Below are 19416 nucleotides of genomic sequence, written 5' to 3'. Positions count from 1 at the left end.
TTTTGTTGAACTTACATTCCATATACTCCGATTTGCTTCTGCTTAGGCGAAAGCCATGTGTTTCTAGAGCTCGTCTCCAAGTTTCCAACCTCTCATTCAACTCCTCCCTCGACTCTCCAAGGAGGACTATGTCATCTGCAAAAAGCATGCATCTCGGCGCTATCTCTTGGATTTGTTCCGTGAGGACATCCAGAATTAAGGTAAAAAGGTAGGGGCTAAGGGTTGACCCTTGATGTAAACCAATTGTGATGGGAAAATCGTCTGACTCTCCACCCTGTGTCCTAACACTAGTCGATACCCTATCATACATATCTTGGATAGCTCGAATATATGCAACCCTAACCCCTTTCTTCTCTAGAGCTTTCCACAAAATCTCTCTAGGCACTCTATCATACGCTTTCTCCAAGTCAATAAAAATCAAGTGCAAGTCTTGTTGGGCCATGCGATATTGCTCCATCACCCGCCGTAATAAATAAATCGCTTCCATGGTCGACCTTCCCGGCATGAAACCAAATTGATTCTCAGTAACTTGAGTCTCCTTTCTTAATCTCCGTTCAATCACTCTTTCCCATAATTTCATGGTATGACTCATGAGCTTGATTCCCCTATAATTTGCACAATTTTGTATATCCCTCTTGTTCTTATAGATTGGCACTAACGTGCTTCTCCTCCATTCCTCCGGCATGCGTTTTGACCTCATAATTTCGTTAAAGAGTTCGGTGAGCCACTCAAGACCTCTATCTCCAAGAGTTTTCCACACTTCAATAGGTATGTTGTCTGGCCCCACCGCCTTACCATTACTCATTCTTTTCAACGCTTCCTTTACTTCCTGTTTCTGAATCCGACGATAGTACTTATAGTTCCGGTCCTCTTCTCTTGTGTCTAGACTGCTAGAGTCATATCCATATCCATCATTAAATAAGTTGTGGAAATACGCCTTCCACCTTTCCTTGATATCCTTTTCATGCACTAAGACTTTGCCTTCTTCATCCTTAACACACTTTACTTGATCCAAATCTCTAGTCTTCCTCTCTCTACCCTTAGCAAGCCTATATATAGATCTTTCTCCGTCCCTGGTTCCTAGAGCTTGGTATAGTCCGTCAAAAGCTTGGGCTCTTGCCTCACTCACCGCCTTTTTGGTTTCATTTCTAGCTATCTTATACTTATCCCAAGTTTCAGAATTTCTACACCTAGACCACTCCTTGAAACACTCATTTTTTACTCTAACTTTGCTCTGAACATTTTCATTCCACCACCACGATTCTTTACCCCTAGGTCCAAAACCTCTAGATTCACCCAACGTCTCTTTAGCCACTTTAATAATCTCTTGGGACATCTTGTTCCACATATCATTTGCACTTCCTTGTGATTGTCCACACCAACCCTCCCATATCTTTTGTTGGAAGATTCCTTGTTTCTCACCCTTCAAGTGCCACCATTTGATCCTTGGTGCTACCAGAGGACTTCTTCTCTTTGCCCTATCTCTAATTCTTACATCCATAACCAAAACTCTATGTTGGGTAGTCAAGCTCTCTCCCGGGATAACTTTACAGTTCAAGCAATACTTCCTATCAGACTTCCTGATAAGGAAGAAATCTATCTGAGAACATGTCCCTCCACTTTTGTAAGTGATAAGATGTTCCTCTCTTTTCTTAAACCATGTATTGGCTATAGAAAGATCCAAAGCCTCCGAAAACTCCAAGATGGATTTACCCTCCCCATTCATCTCCCCTAGGCCAAAACCCCCATGCACCCCCTCAAAACCTCTAGCCACGCTACCTACATGTCCATTGAGATCCCCTCCTAGGAAAACTTTCTCTCCTTGGGGTATATCCTGAAGTACCCCTTCTAGATCCTCCCAAAATTTTACCTTAAAGTGTTCTGGTAACCCAACCTGAGGTGCGTACCCACTAATAACATTAAAGGTGTCCTGTCCCACTACCAATTTTAAGACTATGATACGATCTCCTACTCTTCTTACATCCACGACATCCTTCTTCCACTCCTTGTCCACAATAATCCCTACCCCATTTCTTGATCTGATTTTTCCGGTATACCACAGCTTAAATCCCGAGTTGTCTAATTCTTTCGCTTTTTCACCTGTCCACTTAGTTTCTTGTAGGCACATAAAATTGATCTTCCTCCTCACCATAACATCCACTATTTCCATAGATTTTCCAGTAAGTGTGCCTATATTCCATGTACCAAAGCGAATCCTCCTGTCATGAACTAGCTTCTTTACCCACACCCGTTCACGAAAATGTGGGAACCCTTGCTTACTTTTCACTACATCCAGGCGGCGATGCAGCGGCCCTTGCTCTTTTGACACTGTACTCGAGCCATACAGCGCGTTGCTTCCGGGCAACGACCTAGCATTCACATTCTTACGTAATTGATCCATGTCATAGAGATTCGACAAAGTTTAACGTTGGCTGTCGAAAGCCTAACACAACCCTCTCCTTTTATCCGGGCTTGGGACCGGCTAAGAATAGCAAAGCTACCCTAGGCAGGATTAGCTACCCTAGGCAGGATTATTTAATGTTATAATTGAATAAGCATAGAAAATCTAATCAATGTACTATTTGTTTCTTTTTCAAAATATAAATCTGTGTTGTCGAATGGGTAGTAGCAATGTTCTCAATCTGCTTTGTGTCTTCAACTCTTCGTTTTTTTGTTCTTTGCCTTTTTTTTTTAGATCTTCTTTAGATCTGTGTCTTCTTCCCACTAGGTAAGGTTTGTGATCACTCCGCCCTCGTTGTGTGGTTTGCAATAAGTGGGTGCTAATCTATTTTTTTTTTCTCTCCGCCTGTGCTGCAACTGTGCAAATTTTTATTTTGATTCTTTGTGGCAATGTTTGGACCATTGTATCAGAATATTAGATGAGTTTATTTGTTTTTTTAAGAAAAAACTTGTTAATAATATCTTGCAATTGGGAGGTTGTATTTTTCCTGATACGGTGAATCGGTGATACTAATGTGGTGCAATGGTCTAATCTAATTAATAGCTTTACCTTATAAATCTGTCAAGCCTTTCATTGTTTACATTTGTTATTTTTTAACTTTGAATATTCTTCTCCAAGCTTGTAGATTTTATGCTAATATTTTGTTTAAAAGAAAAAGAAAAGCTATGCAGTTTTTTTTTTTGTTATTCAGTAAAAAATTATTATGTATAATAAAAAATATTAATTTTTATAAAATTATCTTAAAAGTAATATTGGCAATAATTTGAAAATTAGAAGAAAGTTTTATTCACTTGAGTACATCTCCGTTAAATTCTTGACTAGTGCTTTCTTAGGTTTCTTGGTTTGGTTTAGGGTCAGATGATGGTGGAGGTAGATCTTTTCTTTTGGTAGGTAGTTTGAGTTTGGGTTGGCTAGGTTTAGACTAAGTCGAGGGTTTTGACTTGGCTTAAGTTTGCTCCCCTTAAGTCTGTTGAGACAATGCTTTAGACTCCTGATCAATTGGCTGCTTCTTAGCCCCTTCCTTTTGTCCTGCCACAAACTATGGTTTCTCCTTAGGCTTTTTCTTAGCCTTTCTCTTGATATGCTTCTGAGTATATTTTGGGAAGTAGTCTGTTATCCCCATCTTAATAAAGGTCACACCCTTTAGTTGTGTGACACCTACAGACGATTCCAACATAGACACATCCACCCGATCACTCCTTATGATCCAAGTGAAAAGCACCTCATAAGGAACAAGGTTCTTCTTGTCTAAAATCGAAGGAATAGAATTTTGTACTTCAATATTCTAATTATAGAATCTCTTACAATTTCTACAATGCCAAATAGTTCCAATGATGAAAACAATGGCAACAAGAATGGTATCCTAGACTTGAGGTGACCAACTAGCATAACAAATAGAAAGAATAAATGAAATAAAGGATTTATCTATTCGTATGTTTAAAAGACTTTCAAGCCATTATCAAATCTTCAACAAAAATGGGAAACACAACAAGTGATTCGAGGTCTTACAGGCCATTTCACAAAGACTGCACATAGATACAATGTTGCAATCCTCACCCTGAAGTTTTTCATTGGTAGGAAGCTTATCCATCAAAGCTCTCCAAACCAAAAACCAAGGTGAAGGCGAAATATGTTGGTCCAAATTAATTTAAAGCACTGATGTGAAGGAAGAGACAAATTTAAAAAGTTGTAGGCTGACTTAAAGGATAAGTTCAAAATCAATACCATGTCAAACTAACTTGTCTTTCAACGAGCATATAGGAGAAAAGGGTACTCCTTAGAGATGACAACTGAATGGAATGGGGACGAGTATATGATTCCCCATCCCCGCCTCCCTATCCCCATCCCTATCCCTAGCAGGTATAAGTTTTGGTTCCTCATCCCTATCCCCTATCCCTACCCGCTCTATAATTTAAAAAAAAATAAAAAACATAAAAAATATTACACGTACTCATACTCATCCTTGATCAAAACGGATATTCGGCGTCAAATTCGAGGTGGGGATACTTGCAAATATGATATTTTTTGTCAGGACTAGTGCTCCTAATTTTTTTGGAGTGCATACAAAAATCGAGATTGGTTGTTACTTTTTATTCCCTTTTTGCTATTTCATTTTTTTGTCAATTTTTATTTAAGGTTATTTTATACACGATTAAGTTTTATTGTTCCAAAATTTAAATTATATAGGTATAAACGAATGTAGGTAATGACTAATCCATGGAATTGGTATAATAGTGGTCTCACTGTGTTCACATGTAAAAAAATAACCCATTTAGCATGAAAACATGTGCTCAATTGTCTCTATATGTAAAATTTTCTTAGGTCAGTTGTAGTCACATGCTACAAGTGATCAATCATTCTCATTCTTAATTATATGAGTGAGAATAAGAAATTATGTGAGAATTGTGATGACCAAATGAGACAACTTATATGATTTTCTATGATGAATATTTGAAAATTTTAATATAAAAAAGTTAATACAACATTTACCGGATGCAACTAATAGCCAATTTTTTTCATTTGTAAACAGTAAATATTTATTGCTCAGCTACTCTGATCACTATGTAATGACAAGCAACGATAGGAAAAAGTTAAAACAAATAAATGAAAGCCTGTTTTCTTGAATTAAAAAAAAAAAAAGATCACGTTTTCTCCAAACCTCTCACAAACCCTCCCGTGTCAGTTCTTATTTCTTGGTTCCTTCTATTTTTTTCGCCAAATACTTCCCCATTCTTTCTTTTCCCAATCCATAGAACCACATCTTTCTCGGCTCCTATTTTTTGCCAGGTGTAGCATCATCTCAATTTGGCTTGAGAAGGTGCATCCCACTCAAGGAGAGAAGAGAAAGCCGCCACAAACAAAGAGAAGAAGGCCTTATGCTTGACGATGGGGGAGCCATTTCATGTATTTTTTGGGGCACGATTGCGAGTGTCATTGTCGCTGGATCGACGCACCTTCGTCACCCAATAAAATAAAACACATTTTCAACAAATATTGGTTAATTAATTCGATAATGTCTAGTCACTCAATTCAAGTGACTATTTGGCGAAGTCTTATAAAACTATGTTCACCTCAAATAATCTCCAAATTCCATTTAATTATATAATTAAGAGCAATATCATATTCAAACCAAAACCTTCAAAATCTACCCAAGCCAAGGTTGTGTCCATAAAACTGCCCTAAAAACTCCCATTTACAAGTATTATCCAGGAAAAAAAATCCAATCTGTTAACTGTTTCAAGGATTGACTAGTGACTACTACGAATTATCGTTATTATCAACATTATTTTACCTCAGTTCATGCGTCTGAACAAGGGGTAAACGAGCTGACATGTCCAAAACAGTTGTTCCACCAACACAGCTCTATAGAATTATCTAAATAGCTAAACAAGTGCTCGTCATGATAATCTGATTTCCAACAACATACAGAATGGGAAGAAAATAACCCCAAAAACAGTCACAGGCAAACTTGTACATCTACATGAAAGAGTATATACCACTTCGGAACCAAAAACAATCTTCAAAGGCCTAATGGAACCGAGATCACATCAAGCCATACAAAATCATCCATAATCTTTCCACAGTTCATATGCAGGAAATGCTCTATAAGTACAACCTGACAGGAAGAGAAAGAGAGCACTCTACAACCATTTCCACCAATCCCTTCGGATTAGAAACATTCTGTAATCCAGTGGAAAAAATAAAACAAGGGGGAAATTAATATGCATGGAATTTATGAAGTTATTTCACAAGACAGCTTAAACAAAAAACATTAATAGTTGTTATCTAAACGGCGGTGAGCACTATAGGCCCAAACAAAAAGAACAAAGGGAAGAATAAAGAGCCTGACCCCATCCAATTACAAATATAAAACAAATTCTTTAAACAATAAAATGCAGAATAGGGACAAAAAGGAGCTAAGAGCATACCTTCAGAGACAGGGTTGAAGTGATGAGTTGGCTCCAACTAATCCTCTGCCCAAAGCAACCATCAAATATGAAGTTAATTTTCAATTTCACAACCAACATAAATGTATTACACATCGATGAAGTAGAAAACCAAATATCAACAATTCAACATCTTGAAATCAAGGGCAAATACAACTCTAAATTATACAAGTGGAATATACAAAATAAGATTGATCTGTTGGAAGCCTCCAAAATTAAGCAAAGTATACTTCAAATGATTTTTTGAGAAACAAATTTATTGAATCAACATTCAATCCCAGAAATACATAGAATATTCACATTAACAGAAACTATACAGTTGATTTATTGCATATAGTATACATGACAAAAACAACAAAAATATGCAAACAAAACTAGACAAACATGCTGAGCCATGTATTTCAACATTTTCTGGCAAAACTCATTAAATGCTGTATTGAGAATTTGAGATAGAATTACATCTGAGATTAAAAAGAGAAAAGTGGAAAACCATACACAACCAATGATAATTGATCATCATGGGTCACATACTTCCCTTAGAAAATGAGAAAAAATCAAATTATTTTAACAATCTTAACTAAAAATCCACTCCAACTCAGCATTTACTCTGAATCCAGAGCAAGCTGGTAACATGTTTATCAAACATGTATAATGAATGATAACTAAGTTTGGTAACTTAATAATATTGTATTTTCTAATTCAACCACAATGCAGAAACAAATGTCGATAGGGGACCAAAGCAGGCAGGGATTCCTCTGATATACATGAGTACTGTACTCACAACAGTTAGCCATAAAAGACTTAAACATGCCATGAACCAGAAGGAATACAATTCTAGTGTAATGTGCCTCCCTTACAAAAGGCAAGATTTATGGAATACCTAGTCCAATCAATCAATTCATGAACAATTTGGATGCATTTGCCATCCCATATCATCAACAAGTCAAACCATACAATAACCTTCAGAAAAGAAAAAAAATGAATCCACACCATCAGAGTAAAAAATATAAAAAATAAAAAATCATGCATGCAACTTCAAACCCCCATATTTCACTCAACACACCATCCACATTGATTCTTGAACCACAGCAGCTACTCACTCCTCAATACTAACATGGATTCAAACAATCCACCCAAAAAAGATTCAAAATAGAACCCAAAAACCCTCCCCCTTTCTTTGCCTCACAAGATATCAAGAACCCAAAATATCCACACCACCAACACCAAGCCCAAGGGCTCGGCCAAAAACCAAAACCCTAATCAAGATGCACTAGCCATCACTCTATTCAACATAATCACCAAGCTATCACATCAATCCATAACATTAATCTACATTCCAAGATTTTAAATTTGCAGTCCTTGACATTGCAGACAAACACGGGCAGTGGCAGAGAGCCCAAAAACTTGACATTGCAGTCAAAATCAAGATCACAAACATCTTTTAAACCTTGTTACATTCCAATAATAACAAGCAAGGTTTTAACTGTCTGCAGCCACAATGATTATAGCAAGGTTTTAAAAAAAAGTTGGTCACTTTGCCGTAAGGTCAAAGGTTGGTGTTATGTTTTGGGCCTCCCTAACTGCCATTGTGAATGCATCAGCTGCGTCTGCTGCAATTTCTTACAATATCAAGAAGGGGAGTGTACTAACAAAACACTCCTAACACATACAAAATTACTTGAAAACTACGAAATCAAAAAGATAATCATTAGATAACTAGATAAGTAATAGGACCAAAAATATTTGTAATTCCAAATAAATTTCAGCCAATAATAGAAACGTGTTCAAAAATGTGTGTTGGGTGTTAGAGATTGTAATCATTGTATTGCTAACATTTCTCTATCAAGAAACACCACGAAACAGTGACTTCAATTTAAAACTTTGATTACAACTTCAATCAATCAACGACTTCAAAACCCAATACCTCTAACCTTTCTTAACTGGTAGGACCAAAAAATTCATAATTCACATTAAGTATTAGCTCGTGTTCAAAGTTAGAGCATTTCTCTATCAACCAGAATTTAAAACCTAGAACACAATAACCACAATTTAAAACCTTCATCACAACTTCAATCAATCAATCAACGAATAACCTCAAAGCCCCAAACCTTTCTTGTGCGGCACCGGCTGGATCACCGTCTCGCCCTCATCCCCGTCCTTGAGCGCCACCACGGCCGAGGCCGTGGTGGCCGCCGCAACCACATCCTTATCATCGGGATAACGCACCACCACAACAGGACAAACACAGTGATGAACGCAGTAATCACTAACACTCCCAAGCCTCCCATCGCTGCCACGCCTCACAGCGCCAAACCCTCTACTCCCCATAATCACCGCGCTCAACCCAAGCCTCTCCACCTCCAAGCACAGCCTCTCCTTCATGTCGTGATCCTTCACAATATGGATCTTGAACGGAATTTGCGATTCTCTCAACGGCTTCGCGAGATCCGCGGCCTTCGACGCCGTGAAGGCGTCGAAGTCGTCCTCGAGCTTGCGTTTGCTGTTGCCGGCGTTGGCGTGGTCGTTACTGTTGACGGCGCTGACGGCGTCTTCGTCGGAGTTGGGGTCAGTGTTGATGGAGAGGTCGATCGAGCCCCAGTCGGCGCCGAAGAGGACGTTGGTAGGGCTGACGTGGAGCAGGATCACGGCGTCCCCGGGGCGGATGTAGTGCTGCACGGCCCAGCGGACCGCGTAGGCGCTCTCGTCGGAGAGGTCGACGGCCACGCCGATTTTGCGGCGTGCGCCGGCGGTGGGGGTGGGGGTGGCGGCGGAGGAGGGGTGGTGATGGCGCGGGGAGGAGGGGTGGTGGATTTTGATCTGCGGGAGCTGCGGGTCGGAATCCAGTGTGGGAGGGTTCTGGTGGGTCTGCATTGTTTTTTTTGGCTGAGAGGGTTCTAGAGATTGTTGGTTCTTTTAGTAAAAGAGAAGAGAAGACTGAGGTAGTGCGTGAACGGAGGAACGGGGTTTGTGTATTAGGAAAAGTTAACTGATGAGATTGAGATTGAGATTGAGGCATTCGTACGTCAATAAATAAAATTGGGAGTGGAGAGGGGAATTACGAACGAGTTGGGCTGTGGTGTATGGGTTGGGCCTACCTAATGGGCCCACTGTAAGGTTACTTTTGATCTTGTTAGTGGCCCAAGTTGGTATCGGTGATGCCATTGGAGAGAAGGTCAGAAACTCAGAAGTCAGAAGGAAGGTAAATACTAGAATCATAGAATGTGATGTTAATTTAAAGACAAAAACACAATTTTTATTATTCTAGTTTTATTAGGATCTATAACCTATATCTTATGCACCCTAATTGAAATTGAAATATTAACAAATGTGGGGAATGTAGGTGATTGTGATGGGGAAACAAAAGATTCGGAGCACACGGAAAAATGAATGAATGTCTGAATTAAATGCAAAATTTTGCCACATGAAAAGGACAATCTAAAGCATGATGATTACTAACTGCATGCAGCTGAAAGATTCTGCTTGATCCCATCTCACCTAATTTATCGGTGATGCTATTAATTAAATGCAATTTGCAAAGACGATAGAAAAATGTTAGGAATATCGTATTATCTAGCAATTATTTTATTATTTATTGAAATTAGCTAAAATAAATTATAAGGTTCACTAAAAAAAAAGCCTATTCCCGAACGCCAAAATCCGTCAAAAATATCAAAAATTGATTGGTAATTCAAAATTTTCGATCCAGAAAATGATTATAAAAAATTTTAACCAACGGATTTTTCTCATTCGTCTAAAATTTTCAACGAAAAGTATCAATGGAAATTTTTTGACAGAAATGATCGGTCAGAACCTTCTAATGAAAATATCCGTTAGAAAATTCGTCAAAAATGTTATTTGTTGTAGAATTATTTATTTTATTTTTTATTATTTAACATCAATAATTCAAGATTTATTTTTTGTATTTATATTATTTAACATCAAATTTTTAATTAATGCGTACATATAATGAACGAAATACTCAAATTCATAAATTCAAATGCAAATAGTAAAATAGATCATTAAGTTAAAATGAAAAAAAAATGTAAAAGAAAAACACAATGTAACCAAGTCATGAATAATGAGCATTAAAAATTCAATTTTAAATAAAATACAATGATGATTTTATTTCATTTCAAATGGATACATAACCATCTATATTAGGCTGGTCCACCAAGTCTAGCTTCATATGTCAGATGAATAGGCAAATAGGCAGATGCTTCATTGAATAGAAAAAACTGGGGGGAAATATTCTCTCTAACTTGCACAAAATGAATGAAATATTTTGTTCCATTCTACTTAGGTCATCCTCCATCAAAGTTGTAGAACACAAATCTTTTAAGAAATGACTTATTTCAATATGTGAATTTAAGACGTGTGGTGGTAATGAGCTAAAAGCAATAGGAAGCATACACTCTATGAATACATGACAATCATGGCTTTTCATCCCATGCTTGGTTCCCTTATCAACATTGACACATCTCACCAAGTTGGAAGAATAACCATCTAGGATTCTTAGTTCTTTTACCCATTGACACACTAACTTAGTTTGGTCTACAATTAGAGTGTAATTTGCTTTTGGCTTTAATAACTTTCCATTATCCTCCGACTTTAGCTCCAAGTCTTTCTGCCTAAAATACAAAGCTAAGTTCATCCTAGCCTTTTCATTGTCTTTTGTCTTACCACTAACATGCATCACAATGTTGAATATGTTGTCAAATAATTTTTTTCGATGTGCATAACATCAAGATTGTGTCACAAAAAATTATCTTTTCAATACAAAAGATACTTCTTTTTGTCTAATGATGACACTCACCATATTCGTGTATTGTTGGTGGTGGCATACAAGTTTCTATGACTTTGGGCAAGTCCTTAACCACATGCCAAACTTGTGTGGGTGTCAACATATGCGGTGGCTCATCCCTTTCTACTTTCCCTTTTTCAAAGGCATTTTTGTTTCTCCTAAATGCATGACCACTTGGTAAGAACCTACAATGGTAGTCAAAGCAAGATGTTTTCCCCCCCATTTGCAAACTGGAAGGCCTTTATGTCCTTCATGTAATACGAACATGTCAATCTACCATGTGTCCCCCAACCAGACAACATGGCATAAGCAGGAAAATCATTAATAGTCCACATCAAAGTTGCCCTCATCATGAAATTTTTCTTTCTTGAAACATCTTAAGTGAGAACACCACTCCACAACTTGTTCAAATCATCAATCAAAGGTTGTAAATAAATATCAATATCCACCATTGGATTAAATGGGCCTGGTACGACACAACTCAAACATATAAGGTTTAGTCATACACATTTATAGAGGAAGATTGTATGGGGTAACAATGATTGGCCAACAAGAATAAGGTGAAGGGGATGTTTGAATATATGGGTTAAATCCATCTGTGCATAAACCAAGTCGCACATTCTACAAATCAATAGCAAAATATGCATGTACCTAATCAAAGTGCTTCTAGGCTTCACCATTAAAGGGATAGGGTAACATGCCCAAAGATCTTTTATCCTCATAAAGCCATGTCATTTGGCTTGCAGTTTGCATTGATGCAAACATTTTCTGCAACCTTGGTATTATAGACAAATAGAACATCGCCTTTACTAGAACTGGTTTGTTTATTGCTTGTTCCAACAGTCTTGGCACAATACTTGGGCTTGTTTTGTGTTTAATTAATGCTCCATCATTGTTATAATACAGCATGCAACCATCCACACAACAATCAATCCTCTTAGCCTTTAATCCCAACTTCAAAACTAACCTCTTGACATCATATTTTTTTTATGGGCAAATGATATTTTATAAGTGTTACATCCAAAAACATTTTTGAAATAAATTCTAAGCATTGGTTGGGAATATTCCAATTGGACTTGCAAGCTAAAAGTATCACGAATGTTGATAATTTTGAGTTTGATGCCTCTTCTTACAATAACATATTCGCCTCACCAATAAATTGTAAAATCTTTGAGTATCTTCATTTGGAGGTTCTTTATTTGAGTTTGGAGTTTCAAATGTCTCATGTTGCCTAAGAGCATCACACACCATTTCTTGCATTAAGATAAATTGTTTGAGTCACATCTGCTGCACTACTTGAAGCATCCATGTAACTATTGTCATCGTTTAAATCGACATGCAATATCTATTCACCATGATTAGTCCAAATCCAATAATTAGGCTTGAACCCATTTTTGTAAAGGTGAACCTTGACAACTCTATCATCCAAAATCATGTACAATCGCATTTAACACAAGGACATCTGATCCTCCATCAATGTAATAACAATCTTGCTGACTAGCTTTGATTATGAACTCTTTAACCCCCTCGACAAAAGACTTTTTCAAACAACTTCTATCACTATAACATCTACCGTACATCCAACGATGATTCGAAGGATTATAGTTCATGTTCTGTATATTTAACAAAAAAAATTACGAATATTCATGAATGACATACATAATGTTAGAGTGCTTTATTATTAGTAGCAACAATTCTGATCATTTTTTAGATGAAAACAAAAAATCACATACATATATTGTTTGACTTTCTAAATGAACAAATCATGAAATATAAATAACATAAACACAACCAGAAATATACTTAACACATTTAGAATACAAAATTTTTAGCAACTACAATACAAAATCACAACTAACATGAACAATGGAATATACCTATGAGTAAGGGAGCGATCAAGTAACTCAATCTAACATGTGAAGCTGAGGGTATGAGAGATAGAAAAAAGTTTTAAAATGGTAAGAAATTTATTTAAAAAATCATCACTTTTATTTAATTAAAAAACAAATGATTGGGATGTTTAATTGCAATTTTGAATTTTTGATTACCACTTGTTTTATCAGCGATATGAGACAAAAAAAAAATCAATTGAGTTAGACCTCCTCGAGAAAAGTTTAATTGCTTCAAGTAATTACTCCAAATAATGTCTAAAAATTATTTGTAATGAAAACAAAAACAACTTTTGGCTTATAAAAATCTTTGAAACGTAAATTTTTTTGTCTCCTTCAATATATTATGCCAAGAAAGGTTATCCATATTGGCTTAATTAAAGCATAAAATTCGTTAATAAGAGAACTAGCTCGATAAAAGTTAGAGCATCTACCAGGAATTTTATTTATTTAAAGATGATTTAAACTTTCTATTAAAAACAAATGATTTAAATTATCATGTTTAACCTTATGAGAAATTAAAATAATTAATGCATGATATAAAAAAAATATTGAAAGAACTATATTGAGACAATTAACACTTTAATTAACATGAATTTTGAATGAATAATTTTGGGGTTTTGCTTGTATATTAATGAACATAATGTGTATATCTTGAAAGTTTTAATAGTAACTGATATTTTATTAAGATGATAAACCAAAGTTAAATATATGAAATTTATTAGGAAGCTCTCTCTTCTAAAATCATTAGCAAGTACTCTAGGTAATGCCAAGGTGAAGAAGCAATGCTAGCCAACTCCATCGGCCTATGAAATTATTAAGAAAGATACATAGATAGATGAATATCAAATTGAAAGTTCAATTGATGAATGCACGTGCTGGGTCTAACTCAAATAACAGTGCGAAGTGCCTTGGAAGCTCGTATAATTTGACCCGATATAGAATTACATTGTTACTTTGATTAGTAGCTATTGCCTATTGGTATATATGGAGCGCGAAAGTGAGAGGCAAAGAAAGAGAAAGGGGTCCAGCTTAGTCTATGGCTGACTGACGCCCACAACAGTCTTGTTGATAAGGAGAGAAATTTAATAACACATTCTTGTTTAATCTCAAGCTTGAGCTAGCTCCACTACTACAAAAGGTTGTTTTCACGACATCGTTTCTAAGACGGTTATGAAGGACCATCTTAGAAAAGAACGTGATGACATTTTTGTAATTTAGGGGCCAATTATTCAAATTTACGACGCACATTCTAAGGCAGTTGTAAATAACCGTCTTAGAATGTAAAGGTCAAACAAGACAACGTCAATTATTGATTTAATAATACGACGGCTATAATATAACCGTCAAGTATGTTTGAGTTACTACGTTGGTTATACTATAACCATCGTAGAAAGTAATTTCCAAAAAAAAAAAATACTACGATGGTTATATAGCATCTGTCGTAGAAAGTTGCATTGCCAAACAATCATATTAAGACGGTCAAGCCACCAACCGGCGTAGTAGGGAGAGCTTTCTAAGACGATTATATCACAACCGTCGTAGAAAGTCACCTCGCCAAACAACCATATTAAGATGATCAAGCATACAATCGACGTAGATTGTTGTGACATACTACGACGGTTCAATTTCAACCGTTGTCAAAAGTTAGGTATACAACGACGGTTCTCATACCTGTCTTTATAAATTTTTTTCCTTTTACGACATCCAATTATACGACAGTTCAGAATCGTCGTAAAATATGCATTTTAACCGACTTTGAAAGTAATATTTCTAGTAGTGCTCTCTCTACTATCAAATATCTATCATAAAGAGGCAAATCAGCATTAGCCCAAAATGATTTGTTTATGTGGTTTCATTCCATCTTCAAACCTATATAGATAATTAGACATATAGTAGTTGTCATTATCATGTGACATCTTCTTAGAATCTCGAGGTACACTCCCTTTTATATAAACACTAGACTGCAACCTGTGCATACACACAGGTCGTCTCCTTAGTCATTTAGCAAGCATGATTTTTATTTTTGCAAGACAGATACAAAAGGAAATGAACTGTTGAAGAAAAAAAGACTTAATACTTATAATAAAGTTGGTTTTCAAACTACAAAACATTGTCTGTAAAATTAAAAAAAATACAAATAAAATTCAGTTAGTATCACTAAGCCAATCTCCAAATTTTATCATAACTCGTGTAGTAAAATGTAACTTCATCTGCATGACTATGACATTCGATTGCAGAGGAGGGCCAAATGTTTTTAGAATTGTCATATGTCGCATGCATCAAGATGCAGCACGGTAGGAGCTGGAAGTTTCTATAGATAAAATGTAAATTAGATAAACATTTAAATAAGAATTTGAATAAGAAAGTATAATCAGTTAATGGTAAAAGGTAGAATGATAAATGTATAAAATTAGAAAATAATAGAAAAGGAAATGAATATGGGAGAGAAAGTTATGAAAAATATAGATTAAAATGTAATATATATTGGAGAGTTTATGACATTGAATATTTATGTATCTTTTCTAAATAATTAAATCCCTTAAAATTTAAGAAGCGTAGCTCACTTTAGCTACACTGTTTATGGTTACAACAGAACAAAAACAACTTAAACTCATAAACTTGGATGTTATTTACAACAATCACAATCCATTGGTGTGTTGTATATCAGCCTCAAGTGCTTTGAGGGAATCCTGGTAAGGTAACAATTATTGTATAAATAATTTTCATAATCCTCTCTTGATAGGAAATTAATATGTTAACAGAGATATATTGAAATTCAAGCTAATAAGGAAATATTTAACATTGTTCTTGTCCAGAGTTACTTGCATTGAAAAAAAAAATTATGTGAACACAGAACACACAGATCCCATTGAAAGCAACTATTATGAGTTGATGCAATCTGGATACTCATTAGGACAACTCCAATTTCTCACTTTATGCGATATGTAAAGAACACTTAAGAAAATACTAAATTGCTTATTTTCTATTTTTTTTATCTCACCTGTATGAAATATTTTTGAAAGATACATTGTAAAATTAATTTAAGAAACTATTTTAAGAGATTTCAACTGTACAATTAAAATGCGAGTAAATAGTTCATACGGTAAATGTAAAGATATGATACATTTTTAGTCTTCTATAATATTTAGGGTGATTTCTAAATAATTGCAGTGTTAAAACTAAAAGTGTTTATTGCGGCACTCAAAACTACCCTGGAAGCCAAATTTCTTCATCTAAATTAAAAATATATACATAATTCACACTCTAAATACTTGCAGTAGCAATAAGATTGCCTAGTGTAATTATGAACCTAGGCTTCAGAAAGGAAATGACATATTCATACTCTAAATGTATAACTTCATTCTTGACTCGATCTATTTCTTGCAAATGTGCCATTTTAATTTCTACTTACCTTCTTGGTAGTGTCAGCGGAAAATGCAACACCAACTGAGAGAGGATTGATTCACTCTCATAGACCTCCCGTTCCAAAAATCAAATAACTAAATAGTAGTTAAACCCTTCAAAATTCTGAACTACACCTAACAGGACAAATCTATGAAAACCAAACCAATTGAGAAACAAAAGAATAACTTGGACAAAGCAGGTCCGGACTCAATGTTGTTCCCTTTGCTCAGAATATAAACAAAGAGAAGAATCACTACACAACACAATGCCCACCACAACGCATCTGGAACCCTCCTACGTTTTAGAAGACATATAATGTGTTGTTAAAAGACATATCATGTGTCGATGAAAAATGAAGACGTAGAGCAGAGAATGGTGAATTGAAGAACCTAAACTAAGAATATAAAAAAAAAACAAATAGACCAAAAAGACCAATCCCACCCGTTCTCTCTCTGCCACTGCCATTGCATCCGCTTGCAACCAAGATAAAACTTTAATGTCCAAACTAAGGGAATATGAAACTAATTCACAAAGTTGACTACTCTGAAGCTCTTAACACAATTGTAAGGGACCATAATAATAATAATAATAATAATAATAATAATAATAATAAACAATATAAATAATAACCTACAATAAACCCAGACAAAACTTTAATGTCCAAACTCCAAACTTCCAAATAAAAAGATTTTGGAAAAATATAACAACTTGTTGAACATTCTTCCAGAAAGATCAGTTTATTTATACAACTGAATTAGTATATGACATTATCCTTAAGAACTTTCAAAATCAAAATGAGATTAAATTGAAATTTGTAGCCAAAAGTACCTTCTTTGAAACATAAGGTGTCATATTATTTGATAGAGTGGAGAGCAAGCACAACTTTGGATGTCCCAGACATTTCCCCTTAAATAGCTCTGCCACAAGCTCACAACACAACAAAGAATAAGATAGATTTACACATTTCTGGGGCAAACAAATAGATAGATTCTCTTTTGAAAATAAAAATAAAAAGGGTTCTCTTTGTTTATTATAATAATAATAATAATAATAATAATAAACAATATAAATAATAACCTACAAGAAACCCAGACAAAACTTTAATGTCCAAACTAAGGAAAGATGAAACTAATTCACAAAGTTATGAGTACTCTGAAGCCCTGAACGCAATTGTAAAGGACCACATAAATAATAATAATAATAATAATAAACAATATAAATAATAAACTGCAACAAACCCAGTCAATTAATCAACTAATCAACTAATCATCACATCAAAATAATCTTCAACACACCAAACGAAAGAAGATATCAGAAATGGCCATCCCATGCATGCCCACAAATAGTTTAAACTTTTTCACAATTTAAAATACTAAATTCAGATAAATTCAAAAGATCTCAGTAGCACAAAACATAATGCTTTCCTAGATTATAGGTTTTGACTTAAAATTGATATAGTTCATAGTGAAAATCTAGCAACCACACTATCAAAAAGTTATAACAAGGAAAAAATTTCGGTTTGGATTGAAAAAATGTAAGTGACATAAATTTGTGTAATTTCGGTTTGGATTGAATCTCACCAATTTTTTAAATCAAATCTAATCCAACCAAATTAAATTTTATTGTCTATTTAGTTTTTTTATTTTCAATGTTTTGGATCAATTTTTTCAGTTGTCAATAGATCGAATTAGTTTATGAACACCCCTAACAAAAAGGGTAATTGAACATCACTAATTAAACAATATATATGACGCCTTTATATACATAGAAGGCAGCAAAATGCAATATTTAAGTGGAAAAATGATTAAGCACTAAAAGTTTGAATTTGGTGAGTTCAGGTCTACCTGCATAGATGACTGATAATACTCACTTCCCATTCCAGTTTATTGACCACTTGATATCACCCCTTGTGTGGCTCTAGACCTGGGCGACAACAGAGGCAGTAGATATTCACAAAATTAATTTCATATTGGCAAAATGGCAAGCAGTTCAACAAACAATTATAACTATAAACAATTATAATGGAACAATTTCTCATTTTGATTGTTGAACATCATAGCTTCTGTCAATGAATCATCTCCTTGTTGAAGTCATGACAATTAATAAGAAGAGGGAAAGGAAAAGAGGGAATATTGTTGTATGATATATACTTACAATAGTCACACCCTTTGACTGAAATATTATCATTTTTGTGATTCCTTGTAATGATCACCTTTGGGTGCATAACTTACAACTCATTTCACCAACAATGTAACCGCATGACAGTTAACGCTTCCTAAAAGAAAGAAAAATGGTTTTCTTTGTTATCACCACCTACACTGGCCATGTCCTAAACCACATGACACATAATTTTTTTTTTGCAGGAATTGAGAATATTAATGAAATTGAATTAATAAAAAAGGGAAAATTAAGGAATGGATAAAGGTAAAACCTTTTCTGTACGGCTTCAACAACTTTGGCATGTGTTTCTTTAGAGGTCAATCTCTCTTCCTTGTACATGCATTTGTCTACGCTGAAGCAACCAAAGCAAAGACCCATCTTTGGTGTTTCTCTCTCTTCCTCTGCTTCTTTGGTCTAGGCTTTCTCTTTCTCTCACAATTTCTATTTAATTTAAAATTCTTTTGTACCTTCTATCACCATGAGTAAAATACTGTTTAAGATTGCAAAATTTATGGAAAGAGGGTTAGATTTCCAACTCCAACACAAAAGAAATACAATGATGATCCTTTCCCAAACATCTAAAAAAGTTTCAATGAACAACAATAACAACAGCGGATAGTGCTTTAACTGGGAACAAACAAAATCAACAAAATAATTAAGAGAAGAACATTGAATAGAAAAAAAATACCGTATTAGGCACGAAAGCTTAGCTCTTTGATGTTGATGCTGTAGACAAATATGGGTGAATGT

General features: G+C 35.1%; 1 protein-coding gene and 1 long non-coding RNA gene across 2 annotated transcripts; both read right to left on the bottom strand.

Annotated features, from left to right (window-relative positions):
- Window positions 1-5687: 5687 nt before the first annotated feature.
- On the bottom strand, window positions 5688-9427 carry LOC114379838 (universal stress protein PHOS32-like). Its single transcript, XM_028338619.1, has 3 exons — window positions 8517-9427; window positions 6391-6435; window positions 5688-6142 (listed from the first exon to the last, which is right to left on the bottom strand). The coding sequence occupies exons 1-2, from the start codon at window positions 9277-9279 to the stop codon at window positions 6428-6430; spliced, it is 771 nt and encodes a 256-aa protein (XP_028194420.1). The 5' UTR covers window positions 9280-9427; the 3' UTR covers window positions 5688-6142; window positions 6391-6427.
- Window positions 9428-17351: 7924 nt separating this feature from the next.
- Window positions 17352-18781, bottom strand: LOC114379892. The gene is made up of 3 exons (XR_003659624.1): window positions 18661-18781; window positions 18351-18429; window positions 17352-17423 (listed from the first exon to the last, which is right to left on the bottom strand). It is a non-coding gene; the product is annotated as an uncharacterized LOC114379892 (long non-coding RNA).
- Window positions 18782-19416: the final 635 nt, after the last annotated feature.

The sequence above is a fragment of the Glycine soja genome, chromosome 12 (genome assembly GCF_004193775.1).
Source record: "Glycine soja cultivar W05 chromosome 12, ASM419377v2, whole genome shotgun sequence".
NCBI lineage: Eukaryota > Viridiplantae > Streptophyta > Magnoliopsida > Fabales > Fabaceae > Glycine > Glycine soja.
The sequence above is the reverse complement of the archived record's forward strand: the minus strand, read 5'-3'. Positions and strand labels throughout refer to the sequence as shown.

Excerpts from the sequence above, each read along its gene's own strand:
- LOC114379838 (XM_028338619.1), bottom strand. The coding sequence starts at position 9,279 with ATGCAGACCCACCAGAACCCTCCCACACTGGATTCCGACCCGCAGCTC.